Source organism: Rissa tridactyla, chromosome W, assembly GCF_028500815.1.
Source record: "Rissa tridactyla isolate bRisTri1 chromosome W, bRisTri1.patW.cur.20221130, whole genome shotgun sequence".
NCBI lineage: Eukaryota > Metazoa > Chordata > Aves > Charadriiformes > Laridae > Rissa > Rissa tridactyla.
Window position 1 is genome coordinate 4560636 of NC_071496.1, and position 17960 is coordinate 4578595.

Sequence of the window (17960 nt, forward strand, 5' to 3'; positions counted from 1 at the left end):
GTGTTTCTGATCACTCTGGTCTGCAGGTCATTCATGCATACCACTGCTTTCATTTTATTTTCCATACACCCTGTGGACACAGTGAGTCATATTTTCCTTATTTTTGCAGAAAGAAGGAACTGGATCTTCAGCGAGATTAACCATCTGACCTTCCTACGCCACTGTGACATCCCTGTTAGCAGGCTAGGGGCATCACTTTCCATTTTCAAATCCTGTGATCATTTAACACTGAAGTCTTCAACTCCTCCTCTCAAGGGCACAGGAATTATGAAACAGGGAAAGTGAGGTACAGTGAAAGTAAGTGATTTTCCACTGACTTTAGGAAGCCTATACATACCCTGGACTGTCTGTTTGTCAGGGCAGGGACTGTATATGGCTTCTGTGTTTGGGTAGTATGTAACAGTCTAGTGCAGCACCATGACCAGGCCTGTAGAAATATGATTATAAAATTATTAATGATGTATACAGAATTAATGTATATAGTATTAGCTTATAACTTAAACAGGAGCGGGAGTCACAAAAGCTGTCATCTCCTAATGGCCTCTTTGCTAGGGAAAATGCATATGGAGAAGGAGAACTGCTAGAAAGAAAGAGCAGGGAAAGTGAAGACAAATAAAGGACAGAGCTCAGACAGAAAATGCAGTAATTTGCCTTGCTCCTGGGGACATTCGTATCTTCCTTTCATGCCTTCAGAGAAGGAGTCTGTAGACTCCTCTGCTTCCCCTTGCTTGACCATCTGCGGTAGACCAGCAAGCTGAGTCAGATTTTGGCTTAGCTTCACCGAAATAAAATGACATTGGTTTCTGTCTGGTTTTGCTTGCTTTTGGGGTTAGTCTGCCTCCGGTAGAGGCAGGATGGGGGAAGTGATAAGGTGAAAGATGAGTGGAAATAGCCTTTTTCCTCTCCTCTAAATGAGAAGAGCTGGTGGTTTTGGGGAATGGGTTGGCACTGGAGTGGCAGATGCTCTTCTATGCTGCCACCTGTGAGTGCACCCTCAGGAAGTTTCCCAATGACACCAAGCTGTGTGGCGCAGTCAACACGCTGGAGGGAAGGGATGCCATCTAGAGCAACCTGGACAGGATGGAGAGATGGGCCTGTGTGAACCTCATGAAGTTCAACCAGGCCAAGTGCAAGATCCTGCACGTGGGATGGGGCAATCCCAGGCACAAATCCAGGCTGGGCAGAGAATGGATGGAGAGCAGCCCTGAGGAGAAGGACTTGGGGGTGTTGGTGGATGAGAAGCTCAACATGAGCCGGCAATGTGCGCTGGCAGCCCAGAAAGCCACCTGCATCCTGGGCTGCATCCCCAGCAGCGTGGGCAGCAGGGCGAGGGGGGGGATTCTGCCCCTCTGCTCTGCTCGGGGGAGACCCCACCTGGAGTACTGCCTCCAGCTCTGGGGCACCAACAGCAGAAGGACATGGAGCTGTTGGAGCGGGGCCAGAGGAGGCCCCGGAGATGCTGGGAGGGCTGGAGCCCCTCTGCTGGGAGGACAGGCTGAGAGAGCTGGGGGGGTTCAGCCTGGAGAAGAGAAGGCTCCGGGGAGACCTTCCAGCCCCTTCCAGTCCCTCAAGGGGCTCCAGGAAAGCTGGGGAGGGACTCTGGATCAGGGAGGGGAGCCATGGGATGAGGGGGAACTGTTTTAAACTGAGAGAAGGTGGATTTAGATTTGATATGAGGAAGAAGTTCTTTGGTGTGAGGGTGGTGAGCCCCTGGCCCAGGTTGCCCAGAGAAGCTGTGGCTGCCCCATCCCTGGAGGGGTTCAAGGCCGGGTTGGCCGGGGCTTGGAGCAACCTGGTGTGGTGGGAGGTGTCCCTGCCCAGGGCAGGAGGTTGGAACTAGATGGTCTTTAATGTCCCGTCTAACCCAAACCATTCTATGATTCTCTGATTCCATGCCCCCGTTGCCACTCAGTCCTCATTACTCATAGATGCTGATCACTCAACCACTTGCTCCAAACTGCTTTTATGCCTCACGTAGGTCTCTCCTGAATAAATTTCACTGTGTACATGGTCATGGCCTGCTCTCTGGTTGGAGCCTAGACTGAACTGCCAGCTGTGCTTAAAGTCTTTTGGGTCTTCTCCATTTATTCGCTGTAGAATAGCTCCCTTTTAAAAGCCTTGCCTTCTCGTCTCAGCTTAATTTTCACGTCGCCTTCGCGCTGTAGAAAGGCAATGAGACACTCCTCAGGTGGGACCTCAGTGTGATGGCAGCATGGATACGAAGCTGCTTGCTGCAATCTATCCACTTGTTCATTCTCACCTTATAGTTCAAAAAACCTCATAATTGTTTGACCTCCTCAGCTATTAAAACCTCTGCTTGTGCAGGAGTTGTTTGTTTGGACTGCCACAACAGGCTTTTTACTTTGCTTCCTGCTGCTTCTTGACAGCCGGTCTTGACAAGCCCTTCAGAATTACTGCTGCTTCGTTAATTTTCTGGGGTTTTTTTCACGCCCTCCCGCTATTCTTATATTACGCCGGTGTTTATTTGGCCACATACTGATTCAACATTTACAGTTGACAATTAGGATCAAAATATTGCTTTGACATTTACTTGAAACTCAAGGTCTTTATTGCTAAGACATCCAACTTAACAGTTTCTCTAATGCAAGGAGCGACATTGCGCATACCCTTATTTGTGAGGGGTCAGTCCTGTGATTAATGATGTCCATAAACCTTGACGAGAAATTTGCTTACAGTGAACGGGCAAAACAGCATCTCTGCACTGAGTGTTTCTGGTTCTTACATCTTTTATAAAGCCTTCCCTTGTCATCGTCAGCATCACACGTTGGGGAAACGTACTAATTTTAGAAGGAAAAAGCATTAGGGCAAATTGAGCAAATGGCAAAGTTCCACCATTGGTAATAACTGGTAATGATCCCAGGCTTAAAATTAGCTTTTTTTAACTTTTTTTTTATTAAAAAAACTCCGTGACACGAACTGTCTAAATACATGGGACGCTTCTGTAAGTCATTTCCTCTGCTTTCCTTCTTTTACTCTTTGTTCCCTTCTTTTTTGTTCTGCTTCTTTTTCTCTTCCTTTCCTGTGTTTCCATTCTGCGCGTGCTTTTCTATTGCGATTCTGATTCACAGAAGCTTAATTTACCTCTTCGTTGTTTACCTGTTAAAATGTAGTTAGCGCTGAGAGTGAACGTGGTAGAGTTTTCTCTTCCAACCCAAACCATTCTATAATTCTCTGAATTTAACTACCATAATACGCCAAAGAAATATACTGATGGAGCCGTTCAAGTGTCTTTTCTATTTTCTCAGGCTGTTTGCACATTTGGCCAGACAGCTTTTATCAACACTTAACGACTCACAACAGAGAGGATTAGAAAATTTTTTATTTTTAAAATTGAAATCTCCCAACTCAAGGCTGATCGAAATCAATGGTAAAACTCTCAGTAATCTTTTTTTTAGGAACAGAATTATTTCAGGTCAGTGTTTTTAAACATCTTGTCCTTCATTTCTACTCAGTCCTAATACTACAAACCATTATTTCGGGAGTTGTTCTTACTAGGAGGAAGAGGTTTATTGCACCGTCGCTCCAGCGAATGCAGAGCAGCAGCTTGGTCTCGGTCTTGCAGACTCAACAGCGAGACACACAGCCCTGTGACCTGTGTAATGTTTCTTCGGTGGTGTGTTTTGTGTGTATGTAAGTCTATATGGTGTTAAACTCTCGAGTACCTGTTTGTTGGAAGAAAAGCACTGAACAGTCCGCTTTTCCCGTCTGGTTCAGGGTCAGACACTTAGTTCGCTCCTGACACTAAGCTCAACTTTCTACTTTGTCCTTACCACGTAGAAGTGTCATACCCGGGCCCTTGCTTGCCCTCGTTAGATATTTTTGTACCTCAATTAGATCCCCCATTCTGCCATTTCAAAGCTAAGTATTTTAAGCTGTTCATCGTAAGACATATCTGCCATTCCTCAGCGTTAGTCTTCCTGATCTCCTCTTGGATCTTACCCAAAATGTGCACGTCCTCCTTTAAACTTGGTGCCTCAGCTGCAGTACACACTGTTCCCAATAAAAGGCTTGATGAGAGGAGGGCATTAAAGAGCGGTTTTATCATTTCTTTTGCTTTATGGACTGATTCACCGCTCTCCACCTTTGAGCATTTACTTAGCTTTCCTTCCAGCTGTTACATGTGGAGTGAAGATGTACAAAGGGACGGGACTTTACGAACTGTTTTAATTCTTCATTTCATCTGCCTAAATACTGGCTATGCTTTAGGAGAGTTCACCTCTGAAGGACACACCAACACCAGCTATTTATCTAGAGTAATGCTCTCTATTTCAGTCTGCAAGTAAATATCTAAGCCCCAAATATCTAATTTAAATCCAATTAAAAGGTATGATTCCAACTTGGTTTTCCCGCACTTCTACTCTCTCTCCCCATGTGTCATTCAGTGCTGCCCTTAGCAATTTAAACATATTTTTAAGGTCATATATTTAGATGCCTTTTACAAATACATACGTATTCAAAAGATACATGTTTCCATACCAATTGCAGTGTGGCAAAAAAATGTGTTAGACTGTGGTAGATGGGAATCAAGTGTTTATTTCAACAAGCCTAAAAGTGAAGGTGTCTTAGTGAAAGTGAGAATTTTCTCATATTTTTTTCACACCAATATTCTACTCGGAAGTTGTACCTTGGGCAGCCTCAGCTGATTAAAAACTGTCAGAGCAATGAAGAAGGTATGGGACTCCCAGGCAAACCGTAGCATTGCATTACCCTATAGCCATTAGAGCATAACCTATACACCCTTTGACATGATTCTCCAAATTGATCACCAAAGTAGCCCTCTCCAAGCTGAATGTAAGATGGAAGTGTGCGATATCATGGCATCTTGCCTACAGCAATCAGGATAGTCTCTTCCACTTGTTCTGATTTTTTTGGAAAACAGGAGAATCATAGAATGGTTTGGGTTGGAAGGGACCTTAAAGATCATCTAGTTCCAACGCCCTGCCCTGGGCAGGGACACCTCCCACCAGCCCAGGTTGCTCCAAGCCCCGGCCAACCTGGCCTTGAACCCCTCCAGGGATGGGGCAGCCACAGCTTCTCTGGGCAACCTGGGCCAGGGGCTCACCACCCTCACAGCAAAGAGTTCCTTCCCAATATCTCATCTAAATCTCTCCTCTTGCAGTTTAAAACGCTTCCCCCTCATCCTGTGGCTCCCCTCCCTGATCCAGAGTCCCTCCCCAGCTTTCCTGGAGCCCCTTGAGGGACTGGAAGGGGCTGGAAGGTCTCCCCGGAGCCTTCTCTTCTCCAGGCTGAACCCCCCCAGCTCTCTCAGCCTGTCCTCCCAGCAGAGGGACCTCCAGCCCTCGCAGCATCTTCGTGGACCTCCTCTGGCCCCGCTCCAACAGCTCCATGTCCTTCTTGTGCTGAGGACTCCAGAGCTGGACGCAGTACTCCAGGTGGGGTCTCCCCCGAGCAGAGCAGAGGGGCAGAATCCCCCCCCTCACCCCGCTGCCCACACTGCTGGGGATGCAGCCCAGGATGCAGTTGGCTTTCTGGGCTGCCAGCACATATTGCCGGCTCATGTTGAGCTTCTCATCCACCAACACCTCCAAGTCCTTCTCCTCAGGGCTGCTCTCCATCCATTCTCTGCCCAACCTGGATTTGTGTTTGGGATTGCTGTTACCCAGGTGCAGGACCTTGCCCTTGGCCTGGTTGAACTTCATGAGGTTCACATGGGCCCACCTCTGCAGCCTGTCTAGGTCCCTCTGGATGAAATCCCGTCCCTCCAGCGTGTTGACCATACCACACAGCTTGGTGTCATCGGCAAAATTCCTGAGGGTGCACTCAATCCCACTGTCCCTGTCGCCGACAAAGATGTTAAACAGCATTGGTCCATTGATCGGGTGAATCTTTCCCTAAACTAACTGTACTGAGCCAGTCTCTACTGATTTTTAAGAACATGGACAATTAGTTCACATGGAAATGCCTGGACTGCAGGTACTTGAAGTTAGATGAAGTTGTCTTAAAACAGTTATGACAACAAGAAGTTATGTGCACACATTTCCCCAGTACAGAACAAATAAATTCCTCCTTTACATTTTTGGAGCTGTTTAGAGTGACTCCCCTTTTCTGCTGCAGGAAGGAAAAAGGCCTTATTTTAACACCCCGTGTTGCTCCTTTTTAATTTCCAGTTCTTATAACAGCTGCCAATTAGACTAGAGGATGAATGTGGTCTGAGAGATTCTCCAGTCGTTGTAATAAGCGTGTTGACCGAGAAAACTGGCAGGGTCTCCTGGATGCCCTTTCTTTTGGGCAAAACGGGCTGGCAGATTGCTTCCTGGCTGTCCCCGCACAACCCAGCCGGGAAGTTAACTTTCAGTATTGGCAGCATCAAATGTTCACAACTCAGCTGCCAGGCTTCTGAAATCATGAAATTGGGTTAAAATGGAGAAGGTTAAAAATAACAATCTGCAAGATTCTTTTTCCTTGACTTCTGAGCTAAGGGAAGGATTTGACTTGTGTTGTCAAAAGTTTCTTCCGACCCGGCTTTTTTAAATGCATGTGAGATTTCTACCCAACTATAGGTGGAGTTTCCAGAAGACTGCAAGCATCGTGGATCTTGGAATGAATTTGTGAAAGTTTGGAAAACAGGGCGTTCTGGTGATTGTGATATGCATTGGATTAAAAAATACTGTCTTCCCAAACAGGGAAAAGAGCAATACAGTGTGACTTAGAGAAGTCATCAAATGACAAATCCGTTGCTAGCACAGCCAACAAATTAGAAGGACCCAGAGCTCACCACATTTAACAGCTACCGTAGGTGTAAAATTGAAGCTTGGAGGGTTTGCTTCTTTAGCCCTGTAGTTTTTCACTTAAGTCTCCAGCTTTTTGCACTTGGGTCTCTGGGAATGAAATTTCCAGCTTGCTCCACACATATGTGTGTTGTTTATGAGCACAGATGATTACCGGCCTTCCAATTTGGTTGGGGACCCTGGTGTTGTTTTCAGCCAAGGACTTTTAGAGTCTATGGGAACTGAAAATTGTTTCCACTAGTAAGGTGATGTCTTGCGGTTCTTGGTATCTTTTTATTGTGTTTGGTGAATGTCTCATAGTCACATATCTGTGTTAAAAAAAGGACATGAGAACTCATGCTGATAGACTTAACCTAATGAATGATGTCAAATATCAACTGCCTCGTTTTCTTGCTAGAGGGCTGCAGTTTAGCTGGCAGAATGGAGAGGAATTGGCAAATTGGACCGGCACCTTTAATTTCACGGATGACGGAGCAGTGAAGAGTGGCAGTGACACAGGCACCAGGTACCAACACCCGAGGGAATGACTACAGAGACCTCTCTCTCTCTTTGTATGGACCACAAATGTGAGCACAGGCTGAATGAAAAGTGAGATTTACAGTTTGCTTTGGCTGCTGGGTACTGCTCCTCATGACACAGAAGATGCCAGGGGTGCCCAAATGCTGTGCTGTTTTCCCCCTTCAAGGCCTGGGGGACATTTTGGAATATGCCACAAGCATCCATGTCTCTCTCCTGTTTCCATTCCCCCACCAATGCCATGTATTAACGTGGCAGTGTGAGACAGTGGGACTTGGGTGGGGAACGTCCCAACACGACAGTATTGATGCATGAAGAGCACGTTGGAGAATGTGGCCCAAGGCTTTCTTGATAATAGAATTCTATGTGTTCTAAGAAAGCATAGTTTAACTTGAAATCTTTCCAGGGCCTAGTAGGGGAAAAGCGTTCTGTCAAGATAAGACCGGAGTATTTAATTTATTTACACTGCTTTGAAAATATGAGAAGCACTGATGTGCCGTTGCACATTTCGTACTTATTAATTTGTGGTAGGATCCTTTTGACTGACATGTATCTGAAGGGTCATGAAGAGCCCTGTGCAGAGGCAGGAACCGGGCTGCAGTTGTGCCTAAAGAGCTCCACAGCTATCATGGGCTAGCTGCATAAATCTGCGTAAAGGCGTAGGGTGAATATTTGGGGTATCTTCCTGGAATAGAGGGTAAAAATCCTGAATCATGTGTAGCATCAAGCTCAATACGTAGCAGGGAAATCTTAGAAAGGCTATAAGTTAAAGAAAACATAAACTGAATTAAAAGAAGCTTACTTTTAATACCTATGTATAAATAAAACTCTGGACAAATTACATCTTTTATTTAAAATACCCTAATTTTGGTAACCGTATGCCACTACAGCTGTGGAGCTAGATACCATTTCAAAGGCAAGCGGAAGTATGGAGTCTGCCCTGACAAAAATCATCCAGTCTCACTGAACGGCAGCAATGCTGCAATTCCTGTTACGGCTCTTCTTCGCCGTAATGTGATCCTGTATGAGGATCGCAGCTCGGCTGGATTAACTAGTTAAGGTTCTTTGTAAAAAGAAGCAGCCAAAGCAGCCGTTTTTCACTCAGAGCAAGGGAAAAATGGTTCATTCTATGTATGTACGTATGTGTGTATCTATCAGTCTGTCTGTCAGTCTTTACTTTGGTTGCCTTGTGCGTGTATGCACCTACAGCCTATATATGCAAAGTCTTCAGTTTAGGCACTTGGCGTGTAAAAGGACCGTGGCACTATGACAGATATCTTCTTGAAGACACGAGAGAATTAAGGAATGTAGGTTTCTCCCTCTCGGCACCATCTTTGATTGCAGGACTGCAAAATACAGGCTAGTTGCGAGGCACTGAAAGACAGTACTATTCTCAGTCGCTTTAGCCCCTTCAAAGACAAAGAGGTTGAGGATGCAAGTGGTTTTTATACAAACAGGCTCAAACTGTACAAGTTAGGTGTAAATGTCAAAGGTTATAATATCAATAGAAGACGCGAATTTCAAAGTCATTTATGTTAAGGACTGTGACACTGAAAGATGGGGATTTTGAGTCAGGGATGAGTCTAGCTGCACCTGAATGCGTTATAGATATTATTTATCCATTTGTCTGCTGTCTGAAAGCTGAGAATACAGGACAATAAGAAAGAAATGTATAAATGTGGAGGTGAGACTGTGTGGTGAATAACTGCAGAGCTATGTCATAAATTGTTTCCTGTGTACCTTTGATCACCTTTCTTACTGTGTTATCACTAGACACCTCCTGAGAGTCTTAATCTGCCACCCAACTTCAGGCTGTTGATATCAATTGAAAAAAAACCTTCCTTTAATGAATAATTCTTTCCACCAAATGTAAAACTTGCAGACTACATTTTATCGACCTGATTTTACTTGTATATATTCCCAGGTCTCCAGAGAGATATCTAAAGTGCACGATACTAATTACATGTCAGCATATGCAGAGTAAATGCCTTTCACTGCACGGCTCTGCAGTTTACTGTGTGTTATCAGCTCCCCGTGAAAGGTTTGGTGTTTAAAGATATTTATTGAAATAGATATTGATATGCTTTTCATTAGTTTTATATCATTTATAGATCTATATGTATATAGATACATGTTTATTCATACATATGTGGTATCAACCTGTGTATATTCTATAATTACCTTTTAGTCATGTAATGGTGTAGAGGCATTGACAGCACATTCTGTAGGAGTGACTTATTAGGTGAAAATGAAGGGATTCCAAAGCAAAGAGAGAATAAATGCATTAGCGTTGCAAGACGGCCAGGCTTCACAAGAGTAGTGGCCATATCAAAGCCAATGAACAGTGAAGATTAAACACTGCATGAAAAGGATCAAGTAGGACAGAAACGAAGAATGTCATGTTGTCTGATTTCAGTAGAAACCGACCCAGACCTTAACTGATACACAAAGTTAAAGTGTGGCTTGCAATTGGAATGTTTTTTACCGTCGAGGGGAGCTCATGACTCGGTTTCAGAGAACGAGCCCTACCCTGATTGCAGACAGCTCCACTGTGCCAGGGTAACCACGCTAACCAAGGCTTTTCATCCCACTGCATGAGCCACTTCTGCACATTTCATGGAACATAAAAGATTACGTAGATTATGGAGATAAAAGGTAATATCATGAGCTCAGCTCAGCATCTGTTGCAACCGAGAACGTGGATCATGTTTGTGGCATCTGAGGCATCTGCCTGACAGAGATCTCTGCTGGGGCTTTTTTGGGGACCAAAAGCTTAATTTCTGTGCATATTGCATTGCTGCAGGTCTTCTGGCTAGCGAAGAAGTTGTGAATACTTGCAAGGAGTAAGAATGAAACAGTCCACAACTCCCCAAAGCCATAAGGATGTGTGCTTTCAAACAAAGGCGGACTAGAGGGGCTGCAAGCTCTTTGAAACACCCATTCAATGTCAACCAGTTGTCGAATACTGGCTTATTTTTGGTTCTTCCGTATCAGCCATTGCTCAGATTTCTACCTTTTGCTTTTAATCTTGTGCCAAGTATTATAAATCTTACAACGTCCTTATGGGGAATCAGGTAAAGGATTCTATCTGATTCTGGTTATGAGAAATAATATAAAACTACTTCCTACAGCCCTGATTCCTCTGTTCTTTTTTAATATGTTTTGCAGCCTACTGGGATTGTGAGTCTTCGTGCTTAAGTCTTCATTTTTCATTGCCAAGAAGCTGCCTTAATGATATGATGATCTATCTGCCATACTAGTTGGGTTGTGGTGTTCCCTGCCACCATCAGGCCATCTGAGCTGAAGATAAGGTTCAATGTAGGACTTAGGTGGTGAGACCACAGAAGCCTTTGACGGGTCAGAGGAGACGTGAACTTTATACTTTTGGGCCTGTCAATTTGTAGGCTGAATTCTTCAGTATGACAAATCTGGAGCTTTGTCCCCAGTGGCTACAAAATAGAAAATATAATCAACTGGATTCATCAAATACACATTTTACAAGAATGAACGTAAGGGCTTGAGACATCAGACCTCATTTGACTGGACAGTAGCTAAGGTTGTAGCTAAGTCATAGTGCTGAACTTCTCGTACAAAGATACTAAAACCTTGAGAACCACAAGAAAAAAAAAAAAAAAGCCATTGCTTGCAATGGTAAACTAAAATGTGGTTTTTGAGATGTTATCGATGTGTAAGTGTTGTCATGTGTTTTGTTATGCCTCCCGGGTGGTCATATGTATAGCAACATCAGCAGCTTATTTCAATCAGAGTGTTGGGAATGGCCTGAATTAAAACAGCCAAACAGTGGTTTATTAAAAATTGGAAGAGTTCTGAAGTGACATTGGTAAAATAGGACTCCCTGCAGCATACCCCAGTGCTGCTTGTCAGGAGCCAATGTTGTTTTGACACAGTGACTGTGAAAGAAAAGAAACACCCAAGTCTCCCACAAAGTCCAATTGAATATAATCTCTAGTAGACCATTCTGGGGGCGACATGTTGTAGGGCTGTTTCTGCTTTAGCTCCTGCGGTTACACCCACAGCTGTTGCAGTAGAGCTGTACTGGGTAGGTTATTAGACTGAAATTTTGGAGAGACTTGGGTCCCAAAGAAGTGGACAGATGAGAAGGGAACAACATGGCATTGGCAGGAGTGGATGGATATTTGGTCAATTCACACTGCTCATCATAGAATCATAGAATCGTTATGGTTGGAAGAGACCTTTAAGATCATCGGGTCCAACCATTAACCTAGCACTGCCAAGTCCACCACTAAACCATGTCCCTCAGCACCACGTCTACCCGGCTTTTAAATACCTCCAGGGATGGTGACTCCACCACTGCCCCGGGCAGCCTGTTCCAATGTTTGGCAACCCTTTTGTTGAAGAAATTTTTCCTAATATCCATCCTAAACCTCCCCTGGCGCAACCTGAGGCCGTTTCCTCTTGTCCTATCGCCTGTTCCTTGGGAGCAGAGACCAACCCCCCCTGGCTACCCCCTCCTTTCAGGGAGCTGTAGAGAGCGAGAAGGTCTCCCCTCAGCCTCCTTTTCTCCAGGCTGAACACCCCCAGCTCCCTCAGCCGCTCCTCACCAGACTTGTGCTCCAGACCCCTCACCAGCTCCATTGCCCTTCTCTGGACACGCTCCAGCCCCTCAATGTCTTTCTTGTGGTGAGGGGCCCAAAACTGGACACAGCACTTGAGGTGGGGCCTCACCAGTGCCGAGTACAGGGGGATGGTCACTGCCCCAGTCCTGCTGGCCACACTGTTCCTGATACAGGCCAGGATGGTGGTGGCCTCCTTGGCCACCTGGGCACACTGTTGGCTCATATTCAGACAGCTGTTGAACAACACCCCCAGGTCCTTTTCTGCCAGGCAGCTCTCCAGCCACTCTGGGGTTGGTGTGACCCAAGTGCAGGACCAGGCACTTGGCCTTGGTGAACCTCACGCCATTGGCCTTGGCCCATCCATCCAGCCTGTCCAGATCCCTCTGCAGGGCCTTCCTGCCCTCAAGGAATTCAACACTGCCACCCAACTTGGTGTCATCAACAAACTTACTGATGTGTCATTGGGCAGCAGAGCCAAGCAATCCCAAATGTGTGCTGAGACACAAAGACAGGAGACCAAAATCAGAATGGCAGTGAGCAGCCAGGGCCAGTTTGTCAGGAGCTTTTTTGTGATGAAAAACGCATCCTCGGGGTATCACAGCTATCGTCTTAACTGTGCAAACTGTCTGTGAAGTCATGGGACCAGATCAAACAGGGAATCCAGAAAAGGGGCAGCTCCGAGATATGACAGATGGATGCATGCGCTTTTCTAAGGTTACTTAAGAGGTACATAGAGTTATCAATGAACTGCCTTTGAAGGACAGAAATATAAATGCCACTCCACTTTGAAAGATCAAACTTATGAATTTGGGGCTGGTTTGTGGAAGCACTTTCGTGTCGTTTGGTTTGTTGTTTTTTTTTAAAGAAAAATCTTTAATTTGGAAGACAGGCAGGGTACCTTGGAAAACTGCCCGTGTCTTGGTGGATGGACATTTCTCATGCCATCTGTTATCAAAACCCAGAAAAACTTGTGACACCGTAAGGAGACAAATCAAGCCAAACATTTCAAAATACCCTAGGTGGACAATCAAGAGGTTCATGAGTTTATAGCTTTTAACCTCAGCTACATGAATCTCCTGGGAAGCATTAGTCCCTGTACAAGAATTCCAGATCCTGACTTTTGTTTGATTACTCTGGTTCTTCTAGAAAGAAAACCAGCCTTGAACTAAAGATGCCATTTCTATCTTTAACTTCCAGGCATTGGATACTATTTTTCCTTGCTACACTGTACTGAAAAACCTTCCTGCCACTAGTAATTGCTTCCTGGCGCAGCGTCTCCCTACTCAGTCCCGATATATTTAGATTAAGCTTCATACACCTCTCCTACTTTTTGGAACCCAGATACTTTCTGCAGGTCCTTTCATAACTCTTGCTAGTGTCTCAAACCCTCAAACCTGAAATACCAGAACTGGATGCAGTGATTCAGAGGAGCTATCACCACGTAATGTATAGAAAGATGTATGACTATTTTCTCTTGCTTATATTTTCATTTTTTTTACACGACGCAGTTCATAACGACACATTTTTTTCCTAGCTGCGGCCGCACACTGAAAGTTCGTGATCAGTCGGACATCTACTACATCTAGTAGCATTAGAGAGGAAGATGGTAAAAGATTTAAACCAATTAATGACAGTGACATTGGCATCAGCAGGTGGTAGCCAGGAGGAATGTGAACCATCTATTTTTATATTTGTTGTCCCCAAGGAGGAGGAAAACAAATAGTTTCACCAACCTGTATAAGAGAAGACTGTTCCTTCTTCAGCCTTCTCCTTTGTGCCCACAGCACCTTCTCTCTCAGTTCAGTCTTTCAAGCACCATCCTGGTGTTGACAAGTCAACACAGGCTCTCAAACAGCAGAAACAACGCATGCAGCAATGTGATTTTTTTGTGCCGCAGCCCCGGTGAAGTGTAAATTCATCTGAGGGCATCAAACGTGTCTGCTTCACTTGCCAGTTCTCGGGGCAGGGGGCATCTCATTTAACATTGGTACGTCCACAGGTGGTTTCTTTTGCAAGGTGTAGTGTGAAAGGTCATTATGATTTCCATCAACTTCAGCGGCTGCTCTTGTTCTTGGTGGTAATCGTGTAATCTAGGGAGTGTCCATGAGAGCAGAGCCCAAGGTCCCTGTTCCTGCCTGCCATGGACTTACCTGTCAATCCGCCTCTACATCAGCTTCTTTATCTGCCAAAAGGGGGTCGTGCCTTCCAAATGGGGCCAAAATAATCTTAGGTGAATATGCCATGAGAAGTGGTAGGATGTAGTCTTTGAGGGAAAAAAATCACTGCATTGCTGTCAGGCCCTTAAACCTTTTCACCGAATCTTGTAGTTTTTGATGTTGCCACATAGAAATATTAATAGAAACAAAAGCTAGTGGGATTTGGTTGCTCATTCACGTGAAGTCATCACCCAGTTTTCTCTGCTCTGGATGAGTTTTCCAGAGCCTCTGTAGCCAGGATATGTTCCACCTCAGCAGTATTTTTGCTACAAGGGTCTGGAGATCCCATGCTGGCCTTGCCAGAGGAACATGAGTCCCCATGTGCTTTGAGGTGCGTGCTCTGACACACTTGCAAGATTCCTGAGTAGCAAAGGTGACGCTAGACCCGAGGCTGGCCATGGATCTGCCCATCCTGATGAGTGCAGGCACTGCTAATTGGACGATTCTTTTAGTAAGTATTTAGCAGAAACCTGCAGGGCTTGGTTCATTTATTCTCATTTCTTAGTCACTGGATAATATATATTTTTGGAAAGATCTTTGTTTTTCCTGCAGGGTAGGTGGAATCCTTCCTGCGATACTCTGCTCTCTTGCAGCGTAAGTGCTGCAGCCTCGCCGCGAACGGCGCAGATCTGGCACTGCGGGAACGAGCGAATGGGAAGACCTCTTTATGCAGGACAAAATGGCCCGGTTTAAAAGACGCCTGACAATTACACTCAATTATATCTTAAAAACTTTGTTCAATATTATCAGACAACTCAGTGCCTCAATCCAAGCTCACTCAAAGGCAGGATTGAAGTCTCAGGCTTTTTAATTCATGGAGCATGATCAAGAAAAGCTTGCTTTTGATCAAAGCAGGAGCAGCCCAACTGCAGATGATCAAAGACCGAAGAGTTAGCTGGTATACTGGGAAACCAAATCTGTCTCTCACCAGCGAGCTCAGTAAGCTGCTCAGCTGGAAGTGCGGTTGCAATGGGAGACACGAAGGTTAGAAAAGAAGAAAGTCTCAGTTAGTCAAAAATGGAAAATTACAGAGCGAATAGCATCTCATTTCTGGGCATTCAGTACTGAGAGCCATAAAAAAAGAGTCCTCTCTGAGCACTTGCAGCTTGTGTGGTGTTCAGATGCAGGATTTGATCCTGGAAAACTGTTATAAATTTGAGAGCTACCATTGACCCGAATGGACATCTGAGCTGTGGGTTGTGTGTAGTGCCCCGTACCCTGGGAAAATGCAATCCCACGTGCAGCTGAGCTGTTTGTTGTGATTCCGTTGTAGTTGTGTTCCCTGCTGTAGAGAATCATGAATTCTTGTGTTGGTTTTCCCGTAGACTTGTGACCTCTGAGGGATAAGAGTTATTTAGATTTCAAGCAGGGGAAGCGAAGGCAATGCAGGGAGAGGTCATTCTGGCGATGACATATCAACTCTGGTTTATGGATATAAAACACGATTGTCATTCTTGTAAAGCTGAAACACAGCCCTTTTCCATAGCAAAAGGAGTAGCGTAGTCAGGTTTGTCACTCGTCGCTAATCAAGAGCATAAATCAAAATAAACTGCGCGGCACCCTTGATTCTTAGCTGGATATCAGACTGAGGAAGACGATGAGGAGGACAGCTTCCATTTGTGCTAATTAAGCGTTCTGACAGGCAAATGTATGTTCGTTCACAGAGAACTACGTGGTTTAGAGTGGGAGTTAATAGACAGAAGCAGCACTCAGAGCCCAGGGAGTGGGTGAGACTGATGCTTCCTCTGGGAGAGCACGGCGCGGGGGGGGACCGGTCTCCAAACACTCCCAGCAAGACCAGACCCTGCCGAGCGGAGGAGCTGGGTTTCAAGAACATCCGCGGGGGTTGAGGGAATCCGTGTTCCTTGTGCTAGAGCCTGGTGTTCTGCAAGAGCTGTATTCTGGGAAAGTACAACGTGAAGCACTTCCTACGGGAAGAGGATGTCCGGTGCTCCAGGGAGCTGCCTCTGCTAATTTGCCCCGATGTCTGTAGCAGGAGGGGGCTTGCTGTGAAGCAAATAAATAGCATGAACACGCCTGGCAGAAAGAGAGGAAATTTTTTTTTTTCCTCCCAGTCTGTTGACCAGGTACTGTCTTGCAAATTCCTTATTGCTGTTGTAGTATCATTAATGCTTACAACCTAAGTGCTGCAGCATCGGTAACGTTGACACTGAGGAGGCTCGGTGTGTGGCTGGCTGCTTCAGATGTGGTTCAGGGCTTATGAACGACAGCCCAGATGATGATTATTCACCAGCTCAGACAGGATGAGTTAGTTTCAATCAAGCTGACCCCATGGCCAGTAGCATCTTCTCCCCACTCAGTGCAGAAGAGGCACCACTGTCCATGTCTCTGCCTTTGCTGCAGGTGGCACGTGTGTGTCCCATCAGCAGTGTGTCATCCAGCCTGTTTCACGAGTCCTCCCTTTGCACTTCCACAAGGTGCCAAATCGTGAATTCAACGCTCCCATTGACTCTGCTGGAAAAACTGGAGGTAGTTTGAGTGTTAGAGGCTTGCAGGACAGTCCCGTGCTTTTCGAAGATGTAGGCTAATGGAATAACTCTCCTACAAATGCAACGCTGTCGCATGGGTTTCCTTTCAGATCCGGTAGTGGTTTATTTTTTACCTAATCCTTTCCTCCTTACCCTTCTGCCTCTTTGGTACCACATCCTTTTTCATTTCTATTTTTGGTTTGTGGATTGGGTAAACGGGCAATGATCAAAAGGAATGGCTGGGACTCAGGAAATTTCATCTCTGTTTCATAAAATGACATCTTTGTCTCCAGTGCCACGGGCTGAAGCCAGCTTTCCCCTGCTGCGGTGTTCCCACGTGATAGCATGTGCTGTTCGACATCTGAGCCGCAGTTCTCTAACTTAGCAGCAGAGCCAGAAGTGTGCAGGAAAGATCAAAATACGTGTTTAATCTAGATTTTTGCCATTCTTAGCTGTCCTGAGGCACGTACGAGGTATTGAAATCCAGTGTTAATGAGGCTGATGGCCATTGCTATCCCCCATACTCCCAAAGAGGTAGGAGTATGGTGTGTAACATGCTGAGTGTTGCGTGGGGATGTATACCTGCCTCCAGCTATTGTGTAGAACATGGGCATTCAGGGTCCCAGTCTTGTCTGACTCAAAGAACCAAAGTAAAGAATGGATACCGCAAAATACAGTAAGAAAAAGGAATATTGCAGAAGGACAAAAAAGTTGTCTGGACTGATAGTCAGAGGGGACTCCTTTACTGCTGTAAAATGCTGTGAGCAGCAAGAAGTCCTATGGTGTTGGCTCCACAGAGAAAGAATTCAGTTTAGTTTTGGGAATTTATCTGGAGTACATTCACAGAGGGCTTTGGCCTGGCGCAACAAGGTGAGCTCTTGATCCAGTTTCACTTGGAGCAGCTTTCGAAATGCACAAGGTGCTCAGCTCCAGCTCAACAAGCTGAGCACGCAGGAGATGTGCCAGTGATTTCAGCTAGATTTCAGATTTCAGCTACTCTTTAGTAAAGGCTGAATGTCCAGGTGAATGATTGAATTGGAAGGAGAGACCAAGCCTTTTGGTGAGAGACCAGATGAAGGTTCACGTTACATGAACTTTATCTCCCTTCTGGAGGCTGAGGAAGGCTTTTCCCAGATTTATCACTGATTATGAAGGGCTTTAAATACATATTTTCCTCTACAAAACTAATAAAAATGTATTTGTTGCCTTGAAGATTATGCAAACACATTTCCAAATAGTCACATTTTTTAAAGATTGCTGAGCTATTGGTTTTTTCTGACGATAATCAGTTTACTCCTTTATTAGGAATTCATGATGTTCTCCTTCCACCATCTAGGCATGGCCTTCTTCCTTTCAGTCTCAAGGTTTGTT

At 45.3% G+C, this 17960-nt stretch overlaps 1 protein-coding gene across 3 annotated transcripts in view; it reads left to right on the top strand.

The window, feature by feature from the left end:
* The window catches only part of LOC128902104 (alpha-2,8-sialyltransferase 8E), a 71501-nt gene that overhangs the window by 35382 nt on the left and 18159 nt on the right, over positions 1 to 17960 (top strand). For 2 of the 3 annotated variants that reach the window (XM_054184481.1, XM_054184482.1), the window contains exon 3: positions 7168 to 7275. The exons of the other annotated variant lie outside the window; for it this stretch is intronic. In XM_054184481.1, the coding sequence (XP_054040456.1) occupies positions 7168 to 7275 (108 nt within the window). The remainder of the gene's footprint in view (positions 1 to 7167; positions 7276 to 17960) is intronic. 3 annotated transcript variants of the gene reach the window in all.